The sequence below is a fragment of the Typha angustifolia genome, chromosome 13, assembly GCF_048772165.1.
Source record: "Typha angustifolia cultivar Huaian chromosome 13, ASM4877216v1, whole genome shotgun sequence".
In the NCBI taxonomy this organism is placed as follows: Eukaryota; Viridiplantae; Streptophyta; class Magnoliopsida; order Poales; family Typhaceae; genus Typha; species Typha angustifolia.
In genome coordinates this window covers 5,614,919-5,640,173 of record NC_133251.1, presented here as the reverse complement: position 1 = coordinate 5,640,173, position 25,255 = coordinate 5,614,919, and the positions used below count along the sequence as shown (strand labels likewise).

Here is a 25,255-nt window from a genome sequence, read left to right as displayed (position 1 = left end):
TATTTCTATTTAGCGGTTAGTTCAATTTTTATATCTATTAATGTATATTACTTTCACATTTGTATTTCTACGAGTTGTACAGTTTTATTATATAATTCATAGTTATTAACCACTTTTATTTTTATTTTATAATTTTATTATTTAATTCATAATTATTGAATATTTGTATTTTTGCTAGTTTTATAGTTTTATTATATTATTCACACTTATTGAATATTTGAATATTTTGTTTCATAGCTTTATTTCGTAACTCACAGTTATTGATCACTTATATTTTTCTAAATCATACTTAGTTTACTTAATTTACATAATTTGTAGTTCTACTGGTATTAGTCAGTAAACATGTATTGTTACTCCGAGACAAAAATGACATAATAAGACATTTAATAAAAAATCAAACTAATATGCAAAATTTGTAGTTGTTTTATGTATTATGTAAATATGTATATGAGAGAGAGAGAGAGAGAGCAAATATTTATTACTGTAAGGTAAGGCAAAAGTATTAGAACTAAAGAATTTAGACTATATTAAATATATAGCAGGTTTCACTCTCTTCACTCTACAAGGGTGGAGTTAGAAAGAAAAAGTTCAAATAAGAAATCAAACATGCAAAGAAAGAGTAAAGCAGGCCTAATCCATAAGAATAAAATTAAAAATAAAATAAAATTTAAAAAAAGGATTCTGTTGATACTTGCTCTAAACCATTATGCCGCTAGTCTGTACATAAGCACTTAGACTTTACCGAATATTAGCTAATATAGTAAGTTGCCTAGTCTAAACTTTAAATCATATACGTCGTCAAATAATTGCTCCGAACTAAACACTATTGAGATATGCTCTAAACTATCGTGCTGTTAGCCCATACAGAGGCACTTAGACTTTACCAAACATTAGCCAATATAGTAAGTTACCTGGTCTAGACTTTAAATCATATACGTTCGAATAATTTCTCTGAACTAAATACCATTGAGACTTTTCTAAATCATCGTGCCGTTAGTCCATTCCAAAACATTTAGAATATACGAAACTTTAGCTAATATAGTAAACTATCTAGTCTAGACATTAAATCATATACGTCGTCGAATAATTACTCCGAATTAAATACCGTTAAGACTTGCTTCGACCCGATCGATCCGAGCTGAGCCACAAAACCAGGGAATAATATTTTTTCTACAAAATCTAATATAATTAGATGGCATAGCTGGATTGAGTTTCTAGCATCTAGAATTTACTGGGTGGCCAAACATGTGACAGCATATATTTTTTTTACAAAGATTCAACGTCAAACTCATCACCGAGGAATTTACTCAATGGCTATCCAACACAACTCATCGGCTGGATCCCAATCACGAGGTACGATTAACACGGCATCCTGAGCTGTCGTCATCCTACCAGCTCGTACAGCGCCCAACAGCGACGCTTCGACAGCGACGTGTCAGCGAAGAGCGGGGCCACATCTGCTTCCTCCACGTGGCATTTCGTGGGTGTAACCGTAAACGGAACCAGCGGTTGCTTATATTCACCCCTCGGAGAATGTTACCATTTTTCTTTTTTTCTTTTCTTTTATTTTTTCTTTCTTTTTTTCTGTGCAGATGATAGGTGCTGCTTTTTAAGTACTTTTTTATCTGTTCACTCATATGCTGCAAGGACTTATATGTATTAGTTGGTAGCTTGACTTCCTATAATATTAGGGACAAAGTAGAGTAAGTATGAAAACAGAGTACATTTTTAGTTTTATAAGTCAGACCCATTTTATATTTTATTCGCATATTAATCATATATATATTATTGTTATTATGTAAAATTTATATTCTGTAAATTAGTCTGACCACATTATATTATTCTGTTAGTTTTATATCTCGAATCTCTTTATAATACACAGTTAATGGACAATGAATCTCGGTAACTTTGTTGGTGAGATACGAGTGAAGCTTGTAAGGTAGCCTTGGAGGTAGACCCTACATACATTACAAGCTTCAATTATAGGTCATATATTAATTGGACCACTGAGCTTATTATATTAATTGTAAGATGATTGAGATCTTTCATTATATGTATTTTTACTGGAGGTATATAGTGATAAAAGGAGATGATGGCTAAGATTTGAGTCTAGTAATCTTGAGTAGGAGATGATAAAAGAGGAAGAAAACATATTTTATTTTAAATTTTAAAGTAGGATACGGTGAGTTAATTTATTAAAAGTAGGATGACAATTATGAAGAAAAGAAATTTCTCTCTAGGATTTCTATCAAATTTTTATTTTGGATACATTTCTATTAAGTTTGGATGAACATATAACAGTTTTATACTAAGTATAAACTATAATATGACAATATAGGAGATAAATTGATATTAATTTCGAGCACAGTTGATCTAAAATCAGCTCGTTTAAGCTCGGCTTATTTAAACCCCTATCTAGTTATGACATTTTAGTTGGATAGAACGAGAGTTTTGAAAAATATACTATCTTTTGTAAAAATTAGAAAAAATTATATTTTATCCCTATGTGGTTAGGCCCAAATTTGCTTCATCTTTTTATAATTTTATTTGTGTTATTTTACCTTTTTATGATTTTATCCAAATTGAGATTGTTATTATTTTTATCATATTTGCTCACACTACATATCTAATTTGCATATGCTTTCTAACTTATCAAAAATAATATATATCAAATTACAAATGACAAAAATATAATAAAACGTACATATATTCAATATATTTATCATATTTTTATTATCTAAAATTTAATTAATATTATTTTAAATACATTAGAACACTCATTTAATACTCTATAATTTTATTTGTAACGAGGATCTTAAATTCGATATACAATTTACATAATTTGTCATCACAAAAATTTGAGTCCTCAACTAAGTCTCTGTAATTAGATTGAACAATTGGATCAAATTTTCCAATAGAAATAAACTATAAAGAACTAACTCTGACATATACACTTAATATAATTTTGAGCCATGCACTCGGAGATAATTAAATTGAATAACTAGGCCACTCTCCCATGAAGATGGACCTCAATGAGATAACTTGGGCATACTTGGTGTAGTATATTAAACTAAGTATTGAGATTTAAGACACCTCCTTTTAGTTGAGGATGCCTAGCTAAGATTTTTCATACTAGACATGCGGTGGGTTCCAACTTCCAACATACACAAAGAGAGAGAGTTAGACATGTCTGGTGCCTTGGGAAGTGCAAGCATCGGAGATAGACAATTAATCCATGAGACAAAACACTTTGTCTGTTTGTTAGCTAGGGGTGTTCATGTCTCCCTCCCACTGCTTGGCTTGCGGCTCAACGATTAAAGAAACTACTAGGAGAGCAGCAAGTCTGCATCCATCCATGCATGCATGCATGGGGAGACGAGAGGAGTAGGACAATAATATTTCCAAGGTGATATATATTAATGTTACCTTAGGATTGAAGCCACTACTTGTCTCTCTTGTAGATCATATGCTATGTTTGTAAACAGTTTTCAGGACTATTGGTAGCAGTTGGCTGCAGGTATATGTAGTCTTTGTCACAGATAGTTATTACAAATAGATGTTGATCACCAGCTTATATGGACAAAAGAATACTGTAGTTTCGTCTAAAGTCATATGGACAAGATTAGTTTTCATGCATATCAAAGTACGCCCTTCCAGTATTGCCTCATAAGACTAACTAGTAGAGTTCATGTATACATCCTATAGGCTTTGAATTAATGTACTGCAAATCTTAGATGTTTGTCTCTCCTCTCTCTCTCTCTCTCTCTCTCTCTCTCTCTCTCTCTCTCTCTCTCTCTCTCTCTCTCTCTCTCTCTCTCTCTCTCTCTCACCGCTTAATTTGGGTTTGTGTGCTTGCCATTGATATTACATAAACTGAAAACTTTCTTGGGCTTCTTAGGTGGCGGCTGGTTTAAGTTCCCAGTAATCCTAGGGTTTCATCATGCCAAAAGCTAGTTCACAACCCTCCATGCACTTGTTTTGCTTTAGGTCTTTGCGTGTGTGTGTCTAGCACTCTAGGGAAGAGGTTTATGGAAAGACTTCAGAGGCCTTTAATTGATGGAGTGTAATCGAGCTTGCACGCCAGTATTACATAGCTGAGCTTAATCCCACGGTGTAACCTAGCTCTCCAATCACACTATCTATATACTAGTTGTTAGGAAGAAGATTGTCGTAATCTAAATGAAAAAGGATTTGATATAAACTATAGAATTAACCTCAACTCAAAACTACACTTACGCTATTAAGTGAGAGCCCAATAGTCTATATAAACTCTAGTATTTCTAATGAGTTACACCGGAGTTGGTTTATGTTGGAGTTAGCAAATTATGAGAAATTTTAAAAGTTTCTAAGTAAATTGGTAAGTTTTAGGAATGAATTTTTTTCATATGAATCACTTTTTGGTTCAACAATTTATGTCTTTTAACACAGTTTACTCAGAGACTTTTAAATTTTCACACAAGTAAGCTAAATCGAAACGTAACTTATATTTAAAAATTGTTATCTAATTTATTGATTTTGTTCTCAGTAAAAAGAAAAAACTTAGGAGGATTAATTTGGTCAAAATCTCGAGACTTCTCCATGACCAAGGTTGTTATTTGTTAATTATATCTGGTCAAATTTCAAGCTCGACATTAATCTCGACATCTACGCCAAAGAGATGGATTGCTAACTTAGTGCATGTGATTAGATCATAACTGTCTCTCATTACATTACATCATTTCTATAACGCCTAAATGCCATCTATTTTATGCCCTCGAAGGTAGCCTGCAAGAATTTGTTATCACAAGTTGTCTAAACTATGCTCACAACTCCCAGCATCAACTCGTCATCAATCTTGGCACTTCCCTCCCTTGAAGTTGGGAAACTACTAACTAGTAAATAATAATTAGTGGAATCATTCCATTGGTAAAGAGAATGCCAGGAAGCCTCGTAGGTGGAAGTTAAACTAACACACCATTGTGTTTTGGCACTCAGAAGAGAACAAAAGAGAAGTCTTGCAAGTGTGATCTTGGGGAGGAACCCAATGGTTATGGCAGTGCCTCACTTAGTTTACATACTCCTAGGAAGACATCAGAGATGCCACTCACCCAATCTGGATAAAAGGAAAGAAAAGTAAAAGAAAAGATATGAAACTTTATTAGATAACTATTAGACCCAACAGCTTAGGTGGCGTGTACTTATTTATGAAGTAGGTTTTTATTTCTAAATGTATTATATAATTAAATACTTACTTATATATTGTTTTTTGTCAAATCTATAACAACCGTGTTAAAGTTATATATAAAATCTTATCACATATTAAGAGGTGCAATAACATTAATACACATTTTCTAAGTAAAAATTTTAATATAGTTAAATATAAATTCTTATATAAATTTACTTAAGGTAATCATTATATTATATAACTGAACAATAAAATATGAGTGAAGTTATGAATATTTTTATTTACAATTAAGAAATGTATGTAAAATTATCATTAAAAAAATCTTACGTATAAATCAAATGATATCTTGAATGGTTAGATAATAGAACATTTAATACAATATCTAACGCACATATAACTCTCTACACGAGAATAGATAAGAAAAAATAGAGATAAAATATAGCCACAAATATCAATGTTAGATATTCAGTTGATCTACAAAAATAAGCTGTTAAGTAATGTATTAACAATATAAGTAGTACTTTAACATAAAATTCTAAAAAATTTATAAAAATTATCCTACTATTTGCTTTCTTTATTATGATTAAAAATTATCATATGGTCCATTTATTATTCGACTGCTGTCTTGTTTTTGTTGCACGGGAAACACCCTAAAATTTAACCTAATAGTTGCTAAGACATAGAGAATATTTTGTTACTTTTAAAAATAAAAAAATAAGACCTAGTTAAGATTGTCTATTGGAAGGTTGATAATACTGTCAAAAAAGTAAGTAAGGCATATTAATTTGCACAAGGATACTACCGTTAACTTATTTAATTATATCATTAAGGAGCAATAAAAACAAAATATAAAGATCGAATGATGAATATTCTATGATTCTAGTATAATGAAAAGTATTAATACTCGTCATTTAAAATTTTTGGTTACAAGAAAGAAAGTTTGAATCTCTATCGTAATTCTATTGTTATTCTATTATGAAAAGTTCATTGATGGGAAAAACATAATGTATAGATATATATTTAATAAATAGTTGCCAAAATTTATTAATGGATACCTATCCTATCCTATATCCTACTTCTCTTTTAACTACCCTTCTTTGTTTCGATTTTTTAATTAGGATGGTCGTTTCTCGTTAACCAAGGTGTTATGCATGCGTTAGCTCACATGCAAAAGAGATGAAAAGAATGATTACTTAAAGGATTAGTCACTGCTTAATCCTTTATTAAAGGATGTAAAGTATTGCTTGCATGTTCTTAGAGTTGGGATTTACGTTATATATAACCAAATTAAATACCAACCACTAGTGATGACAAAATGCATAGCCACAAGTATTTAAATCCAAAGAAGTACCTTGGAAATTAGCCATTAAATAACAAGTTCATGGATGCCGGTTTGGCTTTTACTTAGTTTACTGAACTAAACCAACATTTAGAGATAATTTTGACCCCCTTAGCTATATATATATATATGTAAAACCTCCAAAATGCCTTTTTTATTAGTTGTGTCTAAAAATATCACATGATTGTTGTGAGATAAAAATTAAAACGTAAAATAGTCATTTAATATTTTCTATTAATAAAGTTGTGAAATGTTTAGAGAATTATGGGAACCAATAGGCTACGAAAACAAATGAGTTGATCTACTTGAAAAATGAGAAATAATTCAAAAGTCCCAGTGGAAAATATATATATATATATAAATGGTTTCTTCTTTCGCAATTTTGCCCTTTTTCTTTTGCATAATCTAGAATTCAGAACACAAGAATAATTTTTTATGAAACATTATTAGTTGATGCATTAAGTAAATGGTATTATGAAGAAATAAAAATTTAATCAAAACTAGAAGAAGAAATAAAAGCAAAATATGAATATGATGATGATCATCAAATTTGATTGCACCATTGATCTCAAGGTCCACTTTAGATCAATTTAAAGGTGGGCCACGGCCCACGGCCCACAATCAATATAGCATAGAACTGCTTGTCTCTTAGATTAATTAATTGATTATGAATTCTGTATTAGAAGCTTTCACTTAGATTAATTATTATTATTATTATTATTATTGTTTGATTTGAGCAAAAATAATATATATACAATACTTAAGTGAAAAATCTGTAGATATATCAAGATAATCAAACCCACGACCTCTGTCATAAGCTGATAGGACTCAACCACTAGACTATAATACTTGACATTAAGAGTTAAACTTATAATATCATGCATGAAATATTTATGGCTGATTTATTTTCTTTTGCAATTATTTTTGCTATAGCACCTACTATTTCAACTAATTATTAACTATGGATTACTTGCTTATTTAGTTTAAGACCATATAATATGTGATGATAACTATACAAGGTGTGCCTTGTATAGTTTGCATACATGATGATGATAAATTGGATAAAGTCTGGTGGTTTGAGAAATATTGATTTTTCTAGCTCGGCTTATAAAATGACATTTCTAACATCAAGTTGCCTCAATATCAAATTATATGAAAGAGTGGGATTAAGAATAAGTCAAATAATATCTTGTTTAGTAACCCTACTAAATGTTTCACCATAGTAATGCTTGTATATTTGTGTATAATACTTAGCCACCAAGCAAGTCTTGTATCTTTCGATGGATCTATTGGCATTTTTCTTAATTTTGAAGACTCATTTACATCCTACAATATTCATATTTAGTTGAAATGGAACAAGAGACCATATCTTATTATTAATAAGAGTATTGAATTTCTATTATATTACTTGTCGTTAGTGTGGATCTTTGCAAACAATACTATAAGAGGTGGGTTTAATAGGAAAAGAAAGATGTGTTAATTGAAATATAATACCTTAGGCTGGTGAGTACTATCTTGAATAGAGTGACCATATGAAGACTCCAATCTGATGTAATTAAATTTGCACTTTGCGGTGGTATATGATATTCATAAGTGGATATTTGGGAGGATAATATAGTGTCGTACAAGTTAGAAAGCTACAAAGCATGTTCAATTGAATTGGGTTGGTTCGGTAAAGGTTTAGGAAGAAATCCAAAAAGCTAGATGATTTCCCTTTACTATTTTTATTAATATATATATATATTACAATTCCAATGTTGTTACAACGACTTTGACTAATGTAAAGTTTGTTACAAGTAGTTAGATCTTTAACTAATACATGTTTATTTATAGTAAAAAACTATTATCTCTAACTAATACATAGCTATCTTAATAATAACTAATATCTCTAACATCCCCCCTCAAGCTCAAGGAGGGATATCCCAAAGTGTGAGCTTGCGTCGAAGATCAAGGAAATGTAGAGTTGGTAACGATTTAGTAAACACATCACCCCGTTGAAAACATGCTCACGAATAAAGTGAACATCAATATCAATATGCTTGGTATGACTATGAGAAATAAGATTTTCGGATATATGAAGTGCATTAATATTGTCACAAAATAAGATAGGTGGAGAGACCAAAGCACTTCTATTGTGGTGGAGGCAAGAGAACGATACTCGGCTTTTGAACTAGAATGGGAAACGGTGGGTTTGTTTATTAGCTCCCTAAGACACAAAATTAGAGCCGAAGAAAATTGCATAGCCTGTAGTGGAGCGGCGACTATCAACAACTAGCTCAATAAGCATTTGAAAAAGTCTAAAGAGAAAGAATTACTTTTATAGAATTGAAGCCCAAGAGAGAGAGAGAGAGTGCCTTTAATATAATGAAAGATACGTTTAACGGCCTCAAGATAAGACTCCGTAGGTTTGTGCATGAACTAACAAATGTGTTTAGCAACAAAGGTTAAATTCGGTCGACTAAGAATAAGATATTGAAGAGACCCTACCATTTGGCAATAGAGTGAAGGGTCCTTAAAAGGAGTAGAACTATAAGTAGACAAATGTAGTCCAGCAACAAGGGGGCCCTTGGTAGGCTTAAAACTAGAAATATTAAATCGCTGTAAGAATTGAAGGGCACATTGAGTTTGGGAAAGAATTAGAGATGATGTAATTCGATAAACTTGCATGCTGAGGAAGAAGTGTAGAGAGCCTAAATCCTTCATAGCAAATGTTTTAGATAATTGAGATATAAGTTGGTGTACAAGAGAAGAATCACTCCCAGTAAGAATAAGGTCATTAAAGTATAGCAATAGAAGAATAATATGTATATCATGATGCCAGACAAAGAGTGAGGTGTCATATTGGCACTATTTAAAACAAAGAGAAAGAAGACATGAAGAGAACTTGTGGTACAAAGCATGTGACGCTTGTTTAAGGCCATAAAGTGCCTTGTGCAACCAACACACGTGGGTTGGATGTGCTGGATCAAGAAAATTAGGTGGTTGCTGAAGATACATCGTCTCTTATAGATCACTATGAAGAATGGTATTTGTAACGTCTAGTTAGTGAAACAACCACCCAAATGAAATAGCAAGAGAAAAAAACAAGCTGAATAGTATTAGGCTTAACAACGTGACTAAATGTCTCATTATAATTAATGCTTAATTGCTAATTGTAACCTTTAGTGCCTAGCCAAGCCTAATAACGAGCAACAGTACCATCAGCAGCAAGTTTAATGCGATAAATTATTCGCACCCGACAATCTTTATAGATGGATGGAAATGAACCAAGGACCAAATGGCATTACAAATTAATGCCTCATATTCTGTTTGCATGACAGAAACCCACCTAGAATCCTTTGTAGCTAGGTTATACGTGCTTGGCTCAATCAGATGCGGGGGAGAAGCTGTTATAAAAGCAGTAGAAATAGTGTGGCGAGGGGCATAAAAAATTTAGAGGTAACAAATGCCATCACGAGAGTAAGTAATCATAGGATGAGTGTTGATTGTAGATTGAGGGGGTGCAAAGTGGAGGAAGGAGGAAGAGTGACATTGGTGGATGTAGACATATTCTCTGTCAATGAAGTAGGTGCAATAGTGAGGCTGGTAGTCATGGTACCAAAGGGAGAAGAGGCAATAGGATGTGGTGCTAATGATGGTTGAACTAGATCAGGACGTGCCAAGTCTTAAGGAAATGAGAAGGCTTGACATTGAAAGGTGATGATGGTGACAAAGGCAAGAGAGATGACAATGAGAATGAATCTTCAGCAAAAGAAATATGGCGAGAAACATAGACTCAGTCGGTAGTCAAGTCAAGACAACGATACTCTTTATAGCGACCACAGTAGTTGAGGAAGATACACCGAACCCTCTTAAAGTTAAGCTTGCCTTTCCCAAATGGCTGTAAATAAGGATAACAAGTGCAACCAAAAAAACTTTGAGATGGTTGTTTCCTAAAGATAAGAGAAGATGGTGTCTGGTCATGCAGAAGTTTGGAAGGACGACAATTAATCAAGTAAACAATTATAGAGAAACCATATTGCCAGAAGTCCTTCGAGAGATGTGAATGAGCTAATAGAGTGAGAGCGGTCTCAACAATAGAACGGTGCCTATGTTCGGCAAGACCATTCTATTCAGGAGTGCTGAGGCAGAACATCAAGTAAAAGATTCCTTCAGATTTAAAAAAAGAATTGTAGAGAAGAGTTCAAGTATTCACCACCACCATTAGTTTGAACAACTTTAATACTTGTATTATGTTAGCAATGAATAAGCTTAAAAAAGGTAATGAAGATATCAACAACTTCATATTTGTGATGCAGTGGAGTATCATGTAAACAGTGAGCATTCATCAACAATGATTAAATAATAACGAAATCCATCCAAAGATATAATAAGCGACGGTCCCCAAACGTCCCTATGAAAAGTATGCAAAATGATTTTGTAATAAAAATGATATCATTCAAAAGGTAGTTTGGAGGATTTCCCAAACTTACAACTGTCACAAACATGTTTATTTAGAAAACTAGAAATATAAAAAGAAGATGAAAGTGTCCTCAAAGCATGAGAGAATGCTTGGCCCAAATGAGCATGCCATAGATCGCCACCAACTTTATTATGCAGCAAGTCAACATTTACTAGAGGATCTACTTTATTGGAAGGGATGTAATATAGGCCCCCACGACTAGGCCTGGATAGTAGTTTCTTCCTTGTCTGCATGTCCTTAATAGTAAAACCCAATAGATAAAACATGAAGAAACATTAATTGTCTCTAAAGAACAATGAGAGTAAATTCTTTTATAAAAAAGGAATGATAAGTACTTTTTTAAGACAAAGAGATAAATATAAGGAAATAATTGCGATATGAGAAATAACTAACTCTTAGTCACTACCAAATATAACATGATCAGAACTATATAATATGGAGCCATACCTTCAGTGGTAAAAGTATCAACAGTCATATGATGAGAACAATACAATATGATGAGAACAATTCAACCAATTCAATTGATTAAAATAGAACAATTACACAACAAAAGAAAGTATTGGCGGTAGATAGATTTAACTAAAAATTCTATGAATTTTAAATCATTCTAAGGCTTTATTATTGCCGAGCCATAGTAATTGCACCTATCAAGAAAACTAAGATCATGTTTTAGTTAAGATCATGTTTGGGTTAAGTGTTTAAATTAAAAAAATACTGGAGGACTTTATGAAATTGAGTAAACGAGTAAAATACAATTTACTGTTAATAAAATTTTGTTAATATAAGTGTAGTTAGAGATGATCATTAGGTTTGACTCGCCTAGGCCTAGTTTTAACTAGGCTAAGCTCGGCCTGAGCTCAGTTTCGACTTAGTCCTACTCAATCTCAAGACGGTAATGAACAACATGAGCTAGGCCTTTTCTTGCTGGCCTAGCCTGAAAGCCGGACCCGCTATGCACGCTCAAGGCCCGGCCTATTATGCATGCCTCTTCCTATAGTTTTTAGTCCCATATGGGATATTTAGTAAAATTAGATGTCAATATATAAATATATTCCTATAAAAAATAATTAAAATATTTTCATAGAGACCCGTTACACTCGACTCGATAAGATATAATAACTTTTAAATTTAGCTCTTAAGCTAGGTCCGTTATGTCATGAGCTACTAGGTGGTAATAGATTATAGTATTTTAATAGATGGGTTAAACTGTAAATAAATACTTAAGCTTTATCGGCCCGAAAAGCCTAGCCCGAATCTGGCTCGGCCCGCCTGATGTCACCTTTTAAGTGTAGTCGAACATCGTTGTCTCGAAATTGAGCTCGAATTAATCATCCACTTCAAGCCGTACCTTCGTAAGTCGAAGACTTCGTCCCTTCCAATTTTAGAGACGGAAGAGAGAGAGAGAGAGAGAGAGAGAGAGAGAAACTCGCTATGCTTCGAGCCATATCTCGCTTACGAACCCCTCCCGTGCGCCGATCCCTCCCTCCTCCTCCTCCTCCTCTCTCTCTCCTCTCCTCTCCCTTCTCGACCTCGTCGCGGCGCAAGAAGAAGTCTGAGGACGTTGGCGGCGATGACGACGACAACGGTGTGGATGGCCTCTTCGTGCTTCAGCGAGACCCCACGCGGCCGCCGAAGCTGTTCGTGGTGCAGCCACGTCTCCGCCCTGACACCCTTCTCGACTCCAAGCTCTCCGAGGCACTCAACCTAGCCAACTCCTTGGAGGAGCCCCGAGATGGATTCTACGCCGAGGAGTTCGGATCCAAGAAGCTGCCGCCGCATCTTGTCGTGCAGAATCCCGCCGCCCGATCGGCTCGGGCTCACGCCGGTTCGAATCTTCCTCTTCTATCTATAGTTTCTAGTTTTCTTGTTTAGATATTTATGCTTTTTGTTTGATGAAATGACCCTCTGAATGATTGGTCGGAGCTATTTGGATAGGGGAGCTTATTAAGGCATGACGAATTCTGCTTCATTACCTAGTAGTTTAATATTTTGTGTTAATTGATTGTCTAACAGAGCACGACTTAAGGGTGTGTGAGATAAATGTTGGGTAGGAAGGAAATGGTATGAAGAGATTGGTTCTTTACTATGATAATCTCTTCTCCAGGCCTCTTAACCTAGAAAAAAGGAGCCTAACCCAAAAAGAAATGACAATTTCTCTCCATTTTTGTGTTTCTGTTAAACGAGGTTTCTGTAAGCTGTCTATTATATAGATGAAAAGAAAATAGTTTCTCTTCTAAGTAAGGATGTCTATTATATAGCCAATTAGCCATAAAAAAAGAGATGTGTAACCATGGCGAAAATTTTAATTTGTTAAGCCAAAATGAAATAATAATGGGTATTTGTATTGCTTGTGGCAGATACATATTTTGGACAAGGAACTGTTGGCAATGTCAAATGCCATATCAAGGGGTTGGAATCAGAGTTACAGGTTTGTTTTGCACATCTTCCATTTGCTGTGTGACATGCTTTTAATTAGTGGAGTCGTGCAAAAATCTCAGTTTCTTCTTGAAGCATGGATGCAAAAGCATTTACATCTTATATAAATCTTAGCTGTAGATTTTTCTGTTAACAATTTTCAGTATCTGAGTGTTCAATGGGTTGCATCAACCGTTTTGTGAATTCTGATTCTTAATTTTTTTAAAGCTCAATAATTTCAATATGTTCAGGAAGATAGGTTCCTTGACAATAACCTATTTTCTTGATTGATAGGTGGGTAATTTTGAGGTATTAGGAGCTTGAAATCAATATTGGATAATGTTGTAGAAAGGAATCAAGGATGCTATAGGATTTTTGCATATGAGATTAGTAGATCACTTACTCAATTTCTGGGATCATATTATGGAAATATGTGGTGCAATTTGCCACCTTATAGATTGATAGGTAACATAGTTAGCCTTTTGTTGGTTACCTGTTCATACCTTAAATGATAAACCAGCTGTATGGCACATTGATAGATGATGTAACTTAAAATCAGGACTAACATTCTACTAAAAAATTACCTTCTAATACCAATTATGGAAACCATGTCTTGTAGTTTCAGCTGATTCGATTAGGATCGGCTAAAATGGATCAGAATTAGTCATAGCCGACTCTAATTCAACCTTGATCCCAGTCAAATGACTGATTTTGATCTAGGATTAGCATAAACTTGGTGTCTTTAGGCACGAATCAGTGGGATCAATAATTGATGTCCCTACATTTGCTCTCTTCCTACCTTCTCTCTCTCCCACTCGTCTTTGCTATGACAGTGATCGGTAGATCCAATGACTTTGATGTTTGGTGATTGTTTTTGATAGCTTTTGCAACCTCTGGTGACTCTGATGAGTTCTTGGTTCTCTTTGTTTTTCTTTTGTTATTTACAATTTCTCCTCTCTTTCACCTCTCTCTTTGTGATGCCTTCTCTCGCACTCTCCCTCTATGTTCTCTCTCTCTTATTCCCTTACTCTCTCTTCTCTCTGTTGTCCTCTGCTAGAGTAGCCCTACAATTGCTGCAACAATAGAGAGAGAGAGAGAGAGAGAGAGAAAGAGAGAGAGAGAAGTTAAAGAAGAGAGGGAGGTAGTAAGAGAGGAGAGCGAAAGGGGAGAGAGACAAAGAGTAGAGATAGGGTGAAATATAGAGAGTTCTAGAGAGAAGGAAAGTATTTTTTTTCAGTATTTGGGCATCATATGCGAGTAATTAATATTATCTTATTTTCTTATATTTTTTAAAATTTTAGTATTTATCTGTATTTTATAGATTTTAAAATTTTAATTTAAATTAGTCCAATTTCAAAACGGCCAATTCTGCTCCCGATTCTCAGAACCTTGATGAAAAACTTCGTCATAAGGTATAACCATTTCTTGGTCAATCATTTACCTAATACCACTCATTCACAAATGACTTATGGTACAAACTACAAATAGTATAAACTTTGCTTAGATAGACGCTAGTCTTCTTGCCATGTCAAGTTAACACTTGTGACGGAGCACACTATATTGGTGGTTGTTCCAACTAATCGGGGGAGGGAGAAAGAAGATAAATTGAAGGAAGAACTTCTTTATTTCTCTGTGAGAAGGTGAGATAACATAATCAGACTAACAACTATCATATTTAGCAGAGAAAAAAGCAGCTTATAGATAGATGATACTCTTTGGTAAGGAGAAATAAGGACCATTACTGAATAGCATTTTGCCACCAGAAGAAAAACTTCATATTTCTCTAGAGAATCTCATTGTAAGCCACTTGAAAATTGGTGATTTTAGTTTCCCTTACCTCCCTCCATCTTTTATAAATGAGGGATAGGTAGAATCCTAGTAGGATGAGGATTCCAATGGCCCTTTCCTACTCTAATAGAGTCCAAGGAGTTTCTCCTCCAACTTGTAGTAGAAGTCCTAGGGATGGAGGGTTACTCAAGTTGTCTTCTTCCTTTCCTTGTTATTTTTTTTCGAGCTATTATACTTTGGTTATTGAATCCATAGGAATTTGGTCTATAATGCGCCATATATGTTTCATGTGACTTATTTCCTACTTTGTGCTTGCGGAAGATCTTAATCAATCTTTAATAGAACATACAATGAGCCTTATTGTGAAATTGAGGCATTTAGATTGAAGTAAGGTTCAAAATAATAAGATCGGCCTTATGAAAAAACGATACGTATCAGTCTGATCGGCTATGTTGGTCGCTCGGATCGGATTAAACTTTTTTAATTACATAAAATTCTAAATATTATTTAAAAATATAAGAAATTTTTTAAAAATTTAATTTAGAAAATATGACAAAAAAAAAAAATTATTCACATATGAGCCCTAAAAATTTTAAAAAGTACTTATTCAAAAGTTAGAACTTAGATAAATACCGAATTGGCTCTCGTAAATCCCTATGGTCGTCATCATAATCACTATAAGTTTGTAAATAATGATGTCTAAAGCATGATACTCCAAAGAATAATTGTATCATATTATTCATATCAAATAGATCTTATTGTTTCTAAGGAGAATAATAATCAATATGTAGATCTTGTATCTAAAAATTTGAGAATATTAAAAAGGATAATAATAAGCATATGGATCATGTGATGACTCCAAATAATGAATACTTGATAAACAGTCATAGGAAGCAACATTTTGATAACGACGTCGCTGATATATGTGTACATCCTCAGTTTCTTTGCCTTCAATCTTTATGCCTTTTTGACTTTTTGAGCAAATATAAAGGAGACGATCTTACCACCAGATGGATCATTATGATCATTAAGATTATTGGTGGTACTAGTATTTATACTATTTCTCAATGCCGAATGACTTGTACCAGTTTCTGTTCTAGTCGTGGTCTCCTCCAATGCCTCATCTAACCATAAGTTATCTTAATAATCTATTCTCCACTTTTTTGATCTATGGAGTCAGGGGGTCTTTTTTATTAAAAACATGATTTAAATCAATCAGCTGATCATTTTCTATCTTTATTTTTAAATTTATCTTTCATAATCTCATATTATAATGGCAGAACACTAATTTCTCTAATCCCTCTATTGTCAATCGATTACGTGTTTTGGTGTAGATCAAAGAAAAGATAGTCTAATTTCGTTCACATAACAACTTTAGTAGTACTAAATTGGCTAGCTCTCTATCTGTATTTCTCTATCTGAAATATATTATTGAATACCTTTTATAAGAAATTGATTATATTGAAATTTGAAACAAATAATAATAAAACTATTCAATTGAATAATAACTCACTTATCTATCGCAAATGATTTACTTATGAATATCAGGCTATACTCTGTTGATTATTTTTCTAACTCTCAACAATACTTCAGTATTATTATGAATATTTATAAAGAATTAAAATCTTGGATTTAGAAAATATCATATAGAAATTTGTAAGCATTCAAATTTAAAAATATTTAAATAAAAATAAATTAAACTAATACTTACTAGTAGCATGTATATCTCTATGTAGTTTGTTTTATCTGGAGTTAATCGACTTTCACCATTTTCTATAACTTTTTTTCATATTTATTTTTATTGACTATTTTGTTGAGTCCCTAGCTTCGTATAAAAAACCCATCTCATATTTGTCGTTACTGTCTACAAATCATAATACCTTGACAAGAGGCTCAAATATTATGGTGGCAATTGTAATATTATGCCAAAATGCATTTTCAAGAGTCATGTTTTTTAAAGCTTCAACTAAATTTAATATTTAAATTTCATATTCTTAATTTTTGTAAACCACTCTGTCGATGTAAATACTCGTATAATCTCATCTTTATATCGTATTATGCTCTCCAATACTAGAAATTGAGTAGCAAATCTAGTGAGGCCGGGTCTGATAATTTCTCTACCACTAGTCATCTGTTTAAGTAAATTAAAAATCCAATTATGATTATATATAAAATTTGTCAACCTCTAATCTTCATATATAACTATATTAATTTCAGGATCTTAGGCAATATCTTCCAACTTAAGATTAAGATAATGTGTTGCATATGATGTCCAATATAAATAGTCATTTTATTATAAATATTTGTCCAGCAGTTAGGGTTGTCGAACTTGACGAGCTTGAGCTGCTGAAACCGGCTCGAAATTAATATCCGGCCGAGCCTGAGCTTGAGTCGGAGCTGGCTCGCTCAAGCTTGGCTCAATAGGCTTGATAGACATTATGTTCTTGATTCATCACCTTCACCCATCAGGCCATCACTCTCACCCATTACCCTCACCCACCCCACCCTCACCCTTATCTGCCACCCATAGCCTTCACCCCACCCGACCGGCCCACCCTCACCCATCACCCTTGCTCTCACCCCACTATCACCTATCCGACCTCTCCGTCGGTCTCTATCGACAGGCCCTCGCCACCTCCTCCTCTCTGTCGGCCTCCATCAGCAAGCCATTACTGCCTCCTCTCCGTCAGCCTCTATCGGCAACCGCCGCCGCCACCTCCTCCCTCTCTCTGTTGGCCTCCATCGGCAAGCCACTGCCACCTTCTCTCCGTCGGCCTCCTCCTCAATCGGCAAGCCGTCCCCTCCTCTTCGTCGGCTTCCTTCTTCGGCAAATTAAATAATTCAGCGAATATTTAATCTATATTTTAGCAAATTAAATAATTTAGAAAAAATAGAAATACAATTTCAGTAAATATTTAATCTCAATTTCATCAAATTAAATAATTCAGAAAAAATTAAAAATATATTTTCAGAAAATTAAGTAATTCAGCAAATATTTAATCTTAGTTTCAGCAAAATAAATAATTTAGTAAATATTTAATCACAATTTTAGTAAATTCAGTAAAGAACAATTTGGATTTTGGAGAGTTATTATGTGAAAAAATAAGAGTAAAGAGAAGAAAAAAGAAGAAGAGATTAGAGAGAAGAAAACCAAAAGAAAAAAAAATCTTCTTGACTTTCACAAAAAAGAAGAGATTAGAGAAAGAGATAGAGTGAAAGAAAATAAAAAAAAGTGAAAAATTATGGTGCAGTGAAGGAGAAGAAGAAAGACAGAAAAAAAAGAGAGTAAAAAAAAATTAAAAATCTGATAGAAAAAATTTAATAAAATAAAAATATTATATATTGAAGTTTGTTAAAATTAGATCTGCGTCACCGAAGTTTGCTGTAGTTTGTCAAAGTTAGATCTCTCTATTGAAAAGAATGAGAGAATGAGAAGAAAAGAATAAATAAGTGAAAGAAAGAAAGAGAGTGAATAAAAAGAGTAAGGCGAGAAAGAGAAAGAGAGTTTTGGCCTAAAGACATCAATAATTGATATCCTTAGGTTTGATTCGGGTCAAATCCATAATGGATCTGGCTCGGTTTAATCAAGTTGCCGATCCTGGCCGATCGGGATAGGCTGATTTGACGAACCTTGGATTGAAGGTAACAAAAAGTTATTTGCATCAAATTGGCTAAAGGATTTGGAAACTCTGGAATTCTGTTTCTAGTGTTTTATAGTTGACTACAGTTGCTGTTGAACCTGAACAAGGAGTTAACTAGACTACAAATATGTGATGTTTTTTTTAGTATCCTTACCTTCTGTGCTAGTTTTATTGTCTGTCTATCACACTTATATTCTTGGCATTAAAGTGCACCATTGAAGTGCATCTATGTTACTCCCTCTCTTTTCTGAACATCTTGCTAATTGCTGTGAACAAATGTGATTTATTCATTTGTTATATCTTTTTCTATTTTTTTTTTTCAGTAGGTCTTGCAAAACAATGCCATCATACATGAGGATGGTTTATATTTTTATTTTTGTGGTGATAACAGAGTGGAATAGATGCAGTTTTTGTCAATGCAATTCTTTCTGGGATTCAACAGCGCAATTTGGAGGTATGTCTGCGCAGCAATTTTTCCTGGAATTTTATCGAGAATGGTTGCAAATGTCTTAACTTTGTGCCTTATCTTTCTCACTTTTTCTTATGAATCATAACCCACACCTGTCTATTTTGCAACTTCAATTGGCAGGTTGCTTGGGCAAAGCCAGTTCTGGATCGAGTCGGTCTGATAATAGAGATATTTGATGCCCATGCTGAAACAAAAGAAGCAAAGTTACAGGTCTTAATCTTTATTGTAACTTCATGATCACTTTTCATCCCAATCCTTAGTAGATTGCTTCTGTCATAATACCATTGGCTCCAATATACAGTGACATAAAAATATGATTTTCTTTCTCCACCCTTTGCAGGGTATTTTGTATTTTGGTGTATCCTCTACATTTAGGATGCTCTATTTTCTGTTATATAGAAAATAATCTGGTGATTGTGGTCATTTGGTTCATTTATTTTCTTTTCTTGTTTCTGTCTTCAGTCAGAATTAGCAGCTTTGATGTACAAGAAGACTAGACTTGTACGTGTGCGTGGTCCAGGTGGACGACTTACTTTTGGACCAAGTGGAGAAGCCGAAGTTGTTAGTGCTCGAGGGTATGTTTAGTGCCATTGGTCTCTCTTCTATTGAAAATTGCCTTTTGTTTGCTAGGCTGCTAGCTATAATTAACATTTTACACTTACGTACTATATGTGACCATCTTGTGACCATATTGGTTATGAACATTTTAGGCATAAAACTCCCTATATACTGTAGAAATTTAATTGCAGTATTTTTTTTCCAAATAGTTAACATGTGCTAAGTATTTGTAGGAATTTTACAATGCTGCAACAATTTTAAATTCTAATATTAGCTTACATTAGCATGGAATCTTTAAGAACCATAGAAGAATTATATTTCTCTTTTATTTTTCTTATTCAAATTTGAAATATGTTTTCGAAGGTGCCTAATTTTCATAGTATCCCTCCCAACAAGATGCTTCACGTTATGATTGTTTTCAACAGGAGAGGGAGTGGAGGACGAGGTTTCATTAGTGGTGCTGGAGAGTCAGAACTTCAGCTCCAGCGAAGAAGGTGGTATCTTATACTTTCTAAATGAGAAGTCCATGCTTGCACCCTCTTTCACCACTGTTTTCTTTGCCAATTATTTCTCTCACAAAGTCCTGTGTCATACAATTATCTAGAATTCGTGAGCGCCGAAATAGTTTGTTAGCCCAAATTGAGGAAGTTCGTCGAACTCGAGCTTTGCAACGTTCTTCTCGGAGAAGGCATGGTTGTTCATATGGTCAAGAGCTAGCAACTGTAGCAGTTGTTGGATATACAAATGCAGTATGTGGTTCTGCTATAGTATTTTGCCATTATAAAGTCAAAGTCAATTACATTATTCATTTTCATATCATTATGGATCAATATAAAATGATCTTACTTGCATCTATTAAGTTCAGAAAACTCTAGCTTTGTTTGTAATATAATAGGTTCAATTTGATATACTCCTGATATTTTGCATGAATGGCAGGGAAAATCTACTTTAGTCAGTGCACTCACAGAAACTGATCTATTCAGTGATGATCGGTAATCTTCCAACAAGCATTTCTCTCTGTAAATAGTCATACTGAGCTGTAGTCTTTTGTTTCCACTAAAAGTATACAACTGAAAGTACTCTCATATCTATTCATATCAATACAGGTTGTTTGCAACAGTGGATCCTCGATTAAGAAGTGTAGTTCTTCCATCAGGGTAAAAGAAATATATTACCGTTTTTGTCTTTCTAAAAGTGTTTGAAAAATGTAAAGTATGGAGGTCTTTAATATTAATTTAGGGTGTAAGATTTTCTGTTCAAATGTTACTCAGGAGGAAAGCAATTCTTAGTGATACCGTTGGTTTCATTTCAGATTTGCCTATACAGGTAAGATTTATAAGCCTATTAACTTATAATCCATTCCGAAACTGTTCTTTGACTGTTTATTTTTCTGCAGCTAGTCGAAGCCTTCCATGCAACCCTGGAAGAAGTTGTCGAAGCTGACTTGTTAGTGGTATAAATGGTTATGCATATTTCACTCATTTGATATGTCGTCTTTATTTTAGTGACTTCTAGAAAATGAAGATGAATTTGGAAGTAGACTTTCTATGGTTAATATAGGTCTAATCATGCTGAACGCTAGAGATATAAAATTACTGATAGCTCTTCTGGTCTAGTCAATGGGCAATGAAATTTGTCCTATAATGTTTAGAGCTATAGTATTGTGCCAGAACTTTTAGTGTTTACAAAGAGAATAATGTATACTGAAAAATTCAGTCCTGAAAGTTTCATCGGTACACAGAAAAATGACATCTTCTTACTTGACCAAACAATAGATTTCTCTATTGAGTATACCTTTGGTGGTGTTCATTGGTTTTATATGCTGCTAGACTTAGTCTACCACATATGTTGTTATGTCCTACTCCTTGTGGGTTCCTGACATGCGCCAGGTTTTTGAGGCCCTATGACTCAGTTCCATGGTGGCATGCTATTTTCTACTCTCTACCAAACGTCCAGGTAACATGTTGTTTACCAGAGGGATTCTCTTTCTGCTGGAGTAGTGACCGAGCAGAGTGGCAGTGACCACTGTAGTGATGCTTGAAGCATGGGTTGTCTGGTGACTCGGAAACAAGGAGAATGAGACAACAACTGTGCTTTGGTTATGACGAGTTTTCTCTTTCTTTTCTTTTACAAATTTACCCTTTGGCTGGAGCACAGGCAGAGTGTGCCACTGCTGTAGATGTTCAGTTTCTTGAGGTGGTGTTTTGATGATCCATGATGGTTTGGTTCCATATTTGTTTTTTTTTTTTTCGTTCTCAGGATGGCTGCTTTTGACCTCAAATTTTGCCAATAAACAGCAAAGCCATATTTAGTTTCTATGTTCTAGGAGCTTTAGATACTTCGAAAGTTGGAAGTTGGAATGGATTAGTTATGAAGTATGATTTGCAGATACATATCTAGGGGGCAACACCTTTCTCGCATCAATCTACAGTTATTATGCAGTAGTACCTCTCAACATGTCCACACAATCTAGATCGGATACTTGTTAAGCCGTCATGGCACTTAATATAACAAATTATGGTTTTTGTACTATAAGCTGCCCATTTAATTAGAATTTATCTGCATGTAGCTGCAAGGAGTGTTACAAGATTTATTTTGAATCAATTGCACAAAAAGTTATGAGATAGATCATAGTTATACTGCTCAGAAGTTTGATCGAGACACATTTGATATTTTTCCCCTGTATTGCAACTCCATAGTCACATTTGATTGAAATTATGTATTTTAGTTTGATGAGAGCTTGCAGCTAACTTTGAATGCTGCTTATAACTTCAAAAAGTTTTAGCAATTGGTGCTTGCCCGAGGTATATGGCTGGAATTGGGATAGGTATATTGCTTATGGTTAACTGTCAATCATACCCATTATCTATGCATTCACATAGTACTAAACCTATGTCCATGCTTGTATAGTTTCATCTGGTTTAAATTGATATGCCTTTGGTCATATGTATGTAACTATGTATTACAACTGCTTATTGGATTAGCTATAAAACCATCTATTTTTCTTTTTATGTGATTGGCTAATCTAGTTTATACTTAATAGAATGAAATAACAGAACATTTATAACTTTTAAGCGGACTGGGTCATTCTTTCCTAGACGTTTGTATGTGGATGCATGACCTTAACTAGATCTCTTCACTGTGCAATGTGGTGTTAGATTCACAAATATTTCTGAAGTAGAATGTTTCTCATGTTGATTCGTTGAATACTTGTATTGTGGTAAGAATGGCAGTTTGTGCATTTCCTCACTGTTGACATCCCTTAATCTTTTGAGAAGAAATATTCATGCTCCATTGTACTAATAACTGGTTCTTTGTTTCTTCTCTCTTTTTGATGAATGGATGTAGCATGTGCTGGACTCAAGTGCACCGAATCTTGAGGAGCATCGTTCAACTGTACTTCAAGTGTTGCGACAGATTGGGGTATCAGATGATAAGATCCAAAATATGATTGAAGTTTGGAACAAAGTATTTCTCTGAGCATATGATTTTGTATTGAATTACTTTCAGGTTATGTGCTCATTAGTTAGAGTCAAAATGATTGAAAGATGGTAAATTTTGGACTTGGTCAGATCGATCTTCTAGAAGAGAACCGAGTTAATGAAATTCCAGACAAAGATGAATTCCTAGCTGAAGGCAAAGAGGAAGAGGATAGAGCATTTTCAGAGAGAGAGGATGACGTGGCATCTGAGCTATCATCCGGTGAGCCTTTAGATGATGATGACATGGCTTCTGGGGAACTGTCTGAAGGAAGTATTGAAAATTCTGATGAAATGGCATCTGAGCTGTCATCTGCTGAGCCTGTAGATGAGGATAGCATGGTTCTTGAACTGTCAACGGAAGAGTGTTTGGAAAATTTTGATGACCAGCAATCTACGAGTTCCAAGGTCTGGGAGGTAACAGAGCCAACAGCACCAAGTTGCCATGTTAAAACCTCTGCTGTGATGGGAGTTGGCTTGCAAGAATTGTTGACTTTAATAGATGAGAAACTGAATGACCAGAAAACCGTTGTCCAGAGAAGCTATGGGCCTTTTGATAGGAAATGGAGGCCCTCTTGCACTTCAGATGCTGAAAAAGCAGCTGAACAGTACGTATGTTCTAAAGACCATAGTTTTCTTGTGTACAATGATTTGCCTAATTTCATCCAGTCTTCATTTTATAAAATATGGAAGTGTTATTGTGATCATCATGCAACCCAGTTGCTTTGATTATAATGTATTTCCCAAGTACAATAATGCTAAATCTTCCTTGTGCCCTGTGAATAATTTGTTCTTTGCAGCACTTTCACCAATAAATTAGTAAAAGATTATGCTGTCTCATATTTAACTTTCTTTGCTTAGATTCCCATATTTGTTCTCCTTATTTACAGTTTCTAATGTGATGGTTCTTGACAGGCTCAACAAAATTGAGAACTGAACATACCAAATTGATTGCGAGGTACGAGCTCCCACAAAACATTCTACTTGAGAAGCCCTTTGGACGAAGTAGTCTTTCATGGAACTCTGATGGGAGGCACCAATACTTGCAACTGTTACTGGCAGAACTGGGGATTATTCTTTGCTACAGGTTTGATACTTCTCGAGAAAACTATGTTCTTTAGAATCATAGGTTTCCAATCCTTAGCCTGCCTGGGAGTGTACTGTAATATTGTACAACGGGATAATGTAATTGCAGTAATTTGTGGAACTGTTGTTATATTGTTCCTCAAATGAGATAAGGCCATCTTTTGATGGCTTCAGATTTTAAGCAGGTTGCACTTTTGAGTCTTTTCATTTTTATTCATTTCTGTGATAAACTGATCAAGTACTAATTATCGTACTGGGAGATAGAGCTCGTTCTCGCCTCAGCTAGAGTTCCAGTTTCATAAGCATTGAAGGGAGGTGAGCAGTGCGTTTACCTTTATATATTCCAGGTCAGAGAATTGTCGGATTGGTGCTAGTGCATCAAGCATAGCATACTGTGTGGACATGATCGTTGTTAATGTAGACGACCGCATTTTTCTTCTTCTAATCCATTATTCTTATCGGAGCTCACTGGGAAATCTTTTCATTCCATAATGTAGGCATTTCACTCGTTTGGTCTTCCTTAATGTGCCTGGAAGGAGATCTCTGTCTTGGTGAGTAGAAAAGGTTGCATTGAGTTATATTCTTCTCACCATACGCCCAATTTTAGTTGTTCCGAAGGTGTGAATAAGAAAGCTTCTGCTGAAATTGCAGTGGGTTGGGGATGTGTGTGTGTGTGTGTGTGTGTGTGTGAACAAATTAGGCCACCTTAAAAATATAAATGCACAATAACAAGCAGATTGAGTTAGTCGGGTTTAGGTTGGATGGGGCTACGTGAACTATTGGGTGACACTTGTTATTTAAATAAATTTAAATAGATAATAAATAGATTTATTTGAGTTATAAATGAATCATTT

General features: G+C 34.3%; 1 protein-coding gene across 2 annotated transcripts; it reads left to right on the top strand.

The window, feature by feature from the left end:
- The first annotated feature begins 12,298 nt into the window (after positions 1–12,298).
- LOC140774159 (GTP-binding protein At3g49725, chloroplastic) lies at positions 12,299–24,660 on the top strand. 2 transcript variants are annotated; one of them, XM_073117035.1, is made up of 14 exons: positions 12,299–12,790; positions 13,323–13,393; positions 19,201–19,263; positions 19,399–19,488; positions 19,741–19,853; positions 20,262–20,330; positions 20,441–20,585; positions 20,773–20,828; positions 20,943–20,993; positions 21,108–21,162; positions 21,233–21,289; positions 23,185–23,304; positions 23,409–23,927; positions 24,231–24,660. In XM_073117035.1, exons 1-14 carry the CDS (start codon positions 12,397–12,399, stop codon positions 24,243–24,245), a joined length of 1,818 nt encoding a protein of 605 aa, XP_072973136.1. In that variant the 5' UTR covers positions 12,299–12,396; the 3' UTR covers positions 24,246–24,660. The 2 variants fall into 2 exon arrangements, with proteins under 2 accessions (XP_072973136.1, XP_072973135.1); XM_073117034.1 differs by having other exon boundaries at positions 12,300–12,790; positions 23,409–23,923.
- The last annotated feature ends 595 nt before the right edge of the window (positions 24,661–25,255 follow it).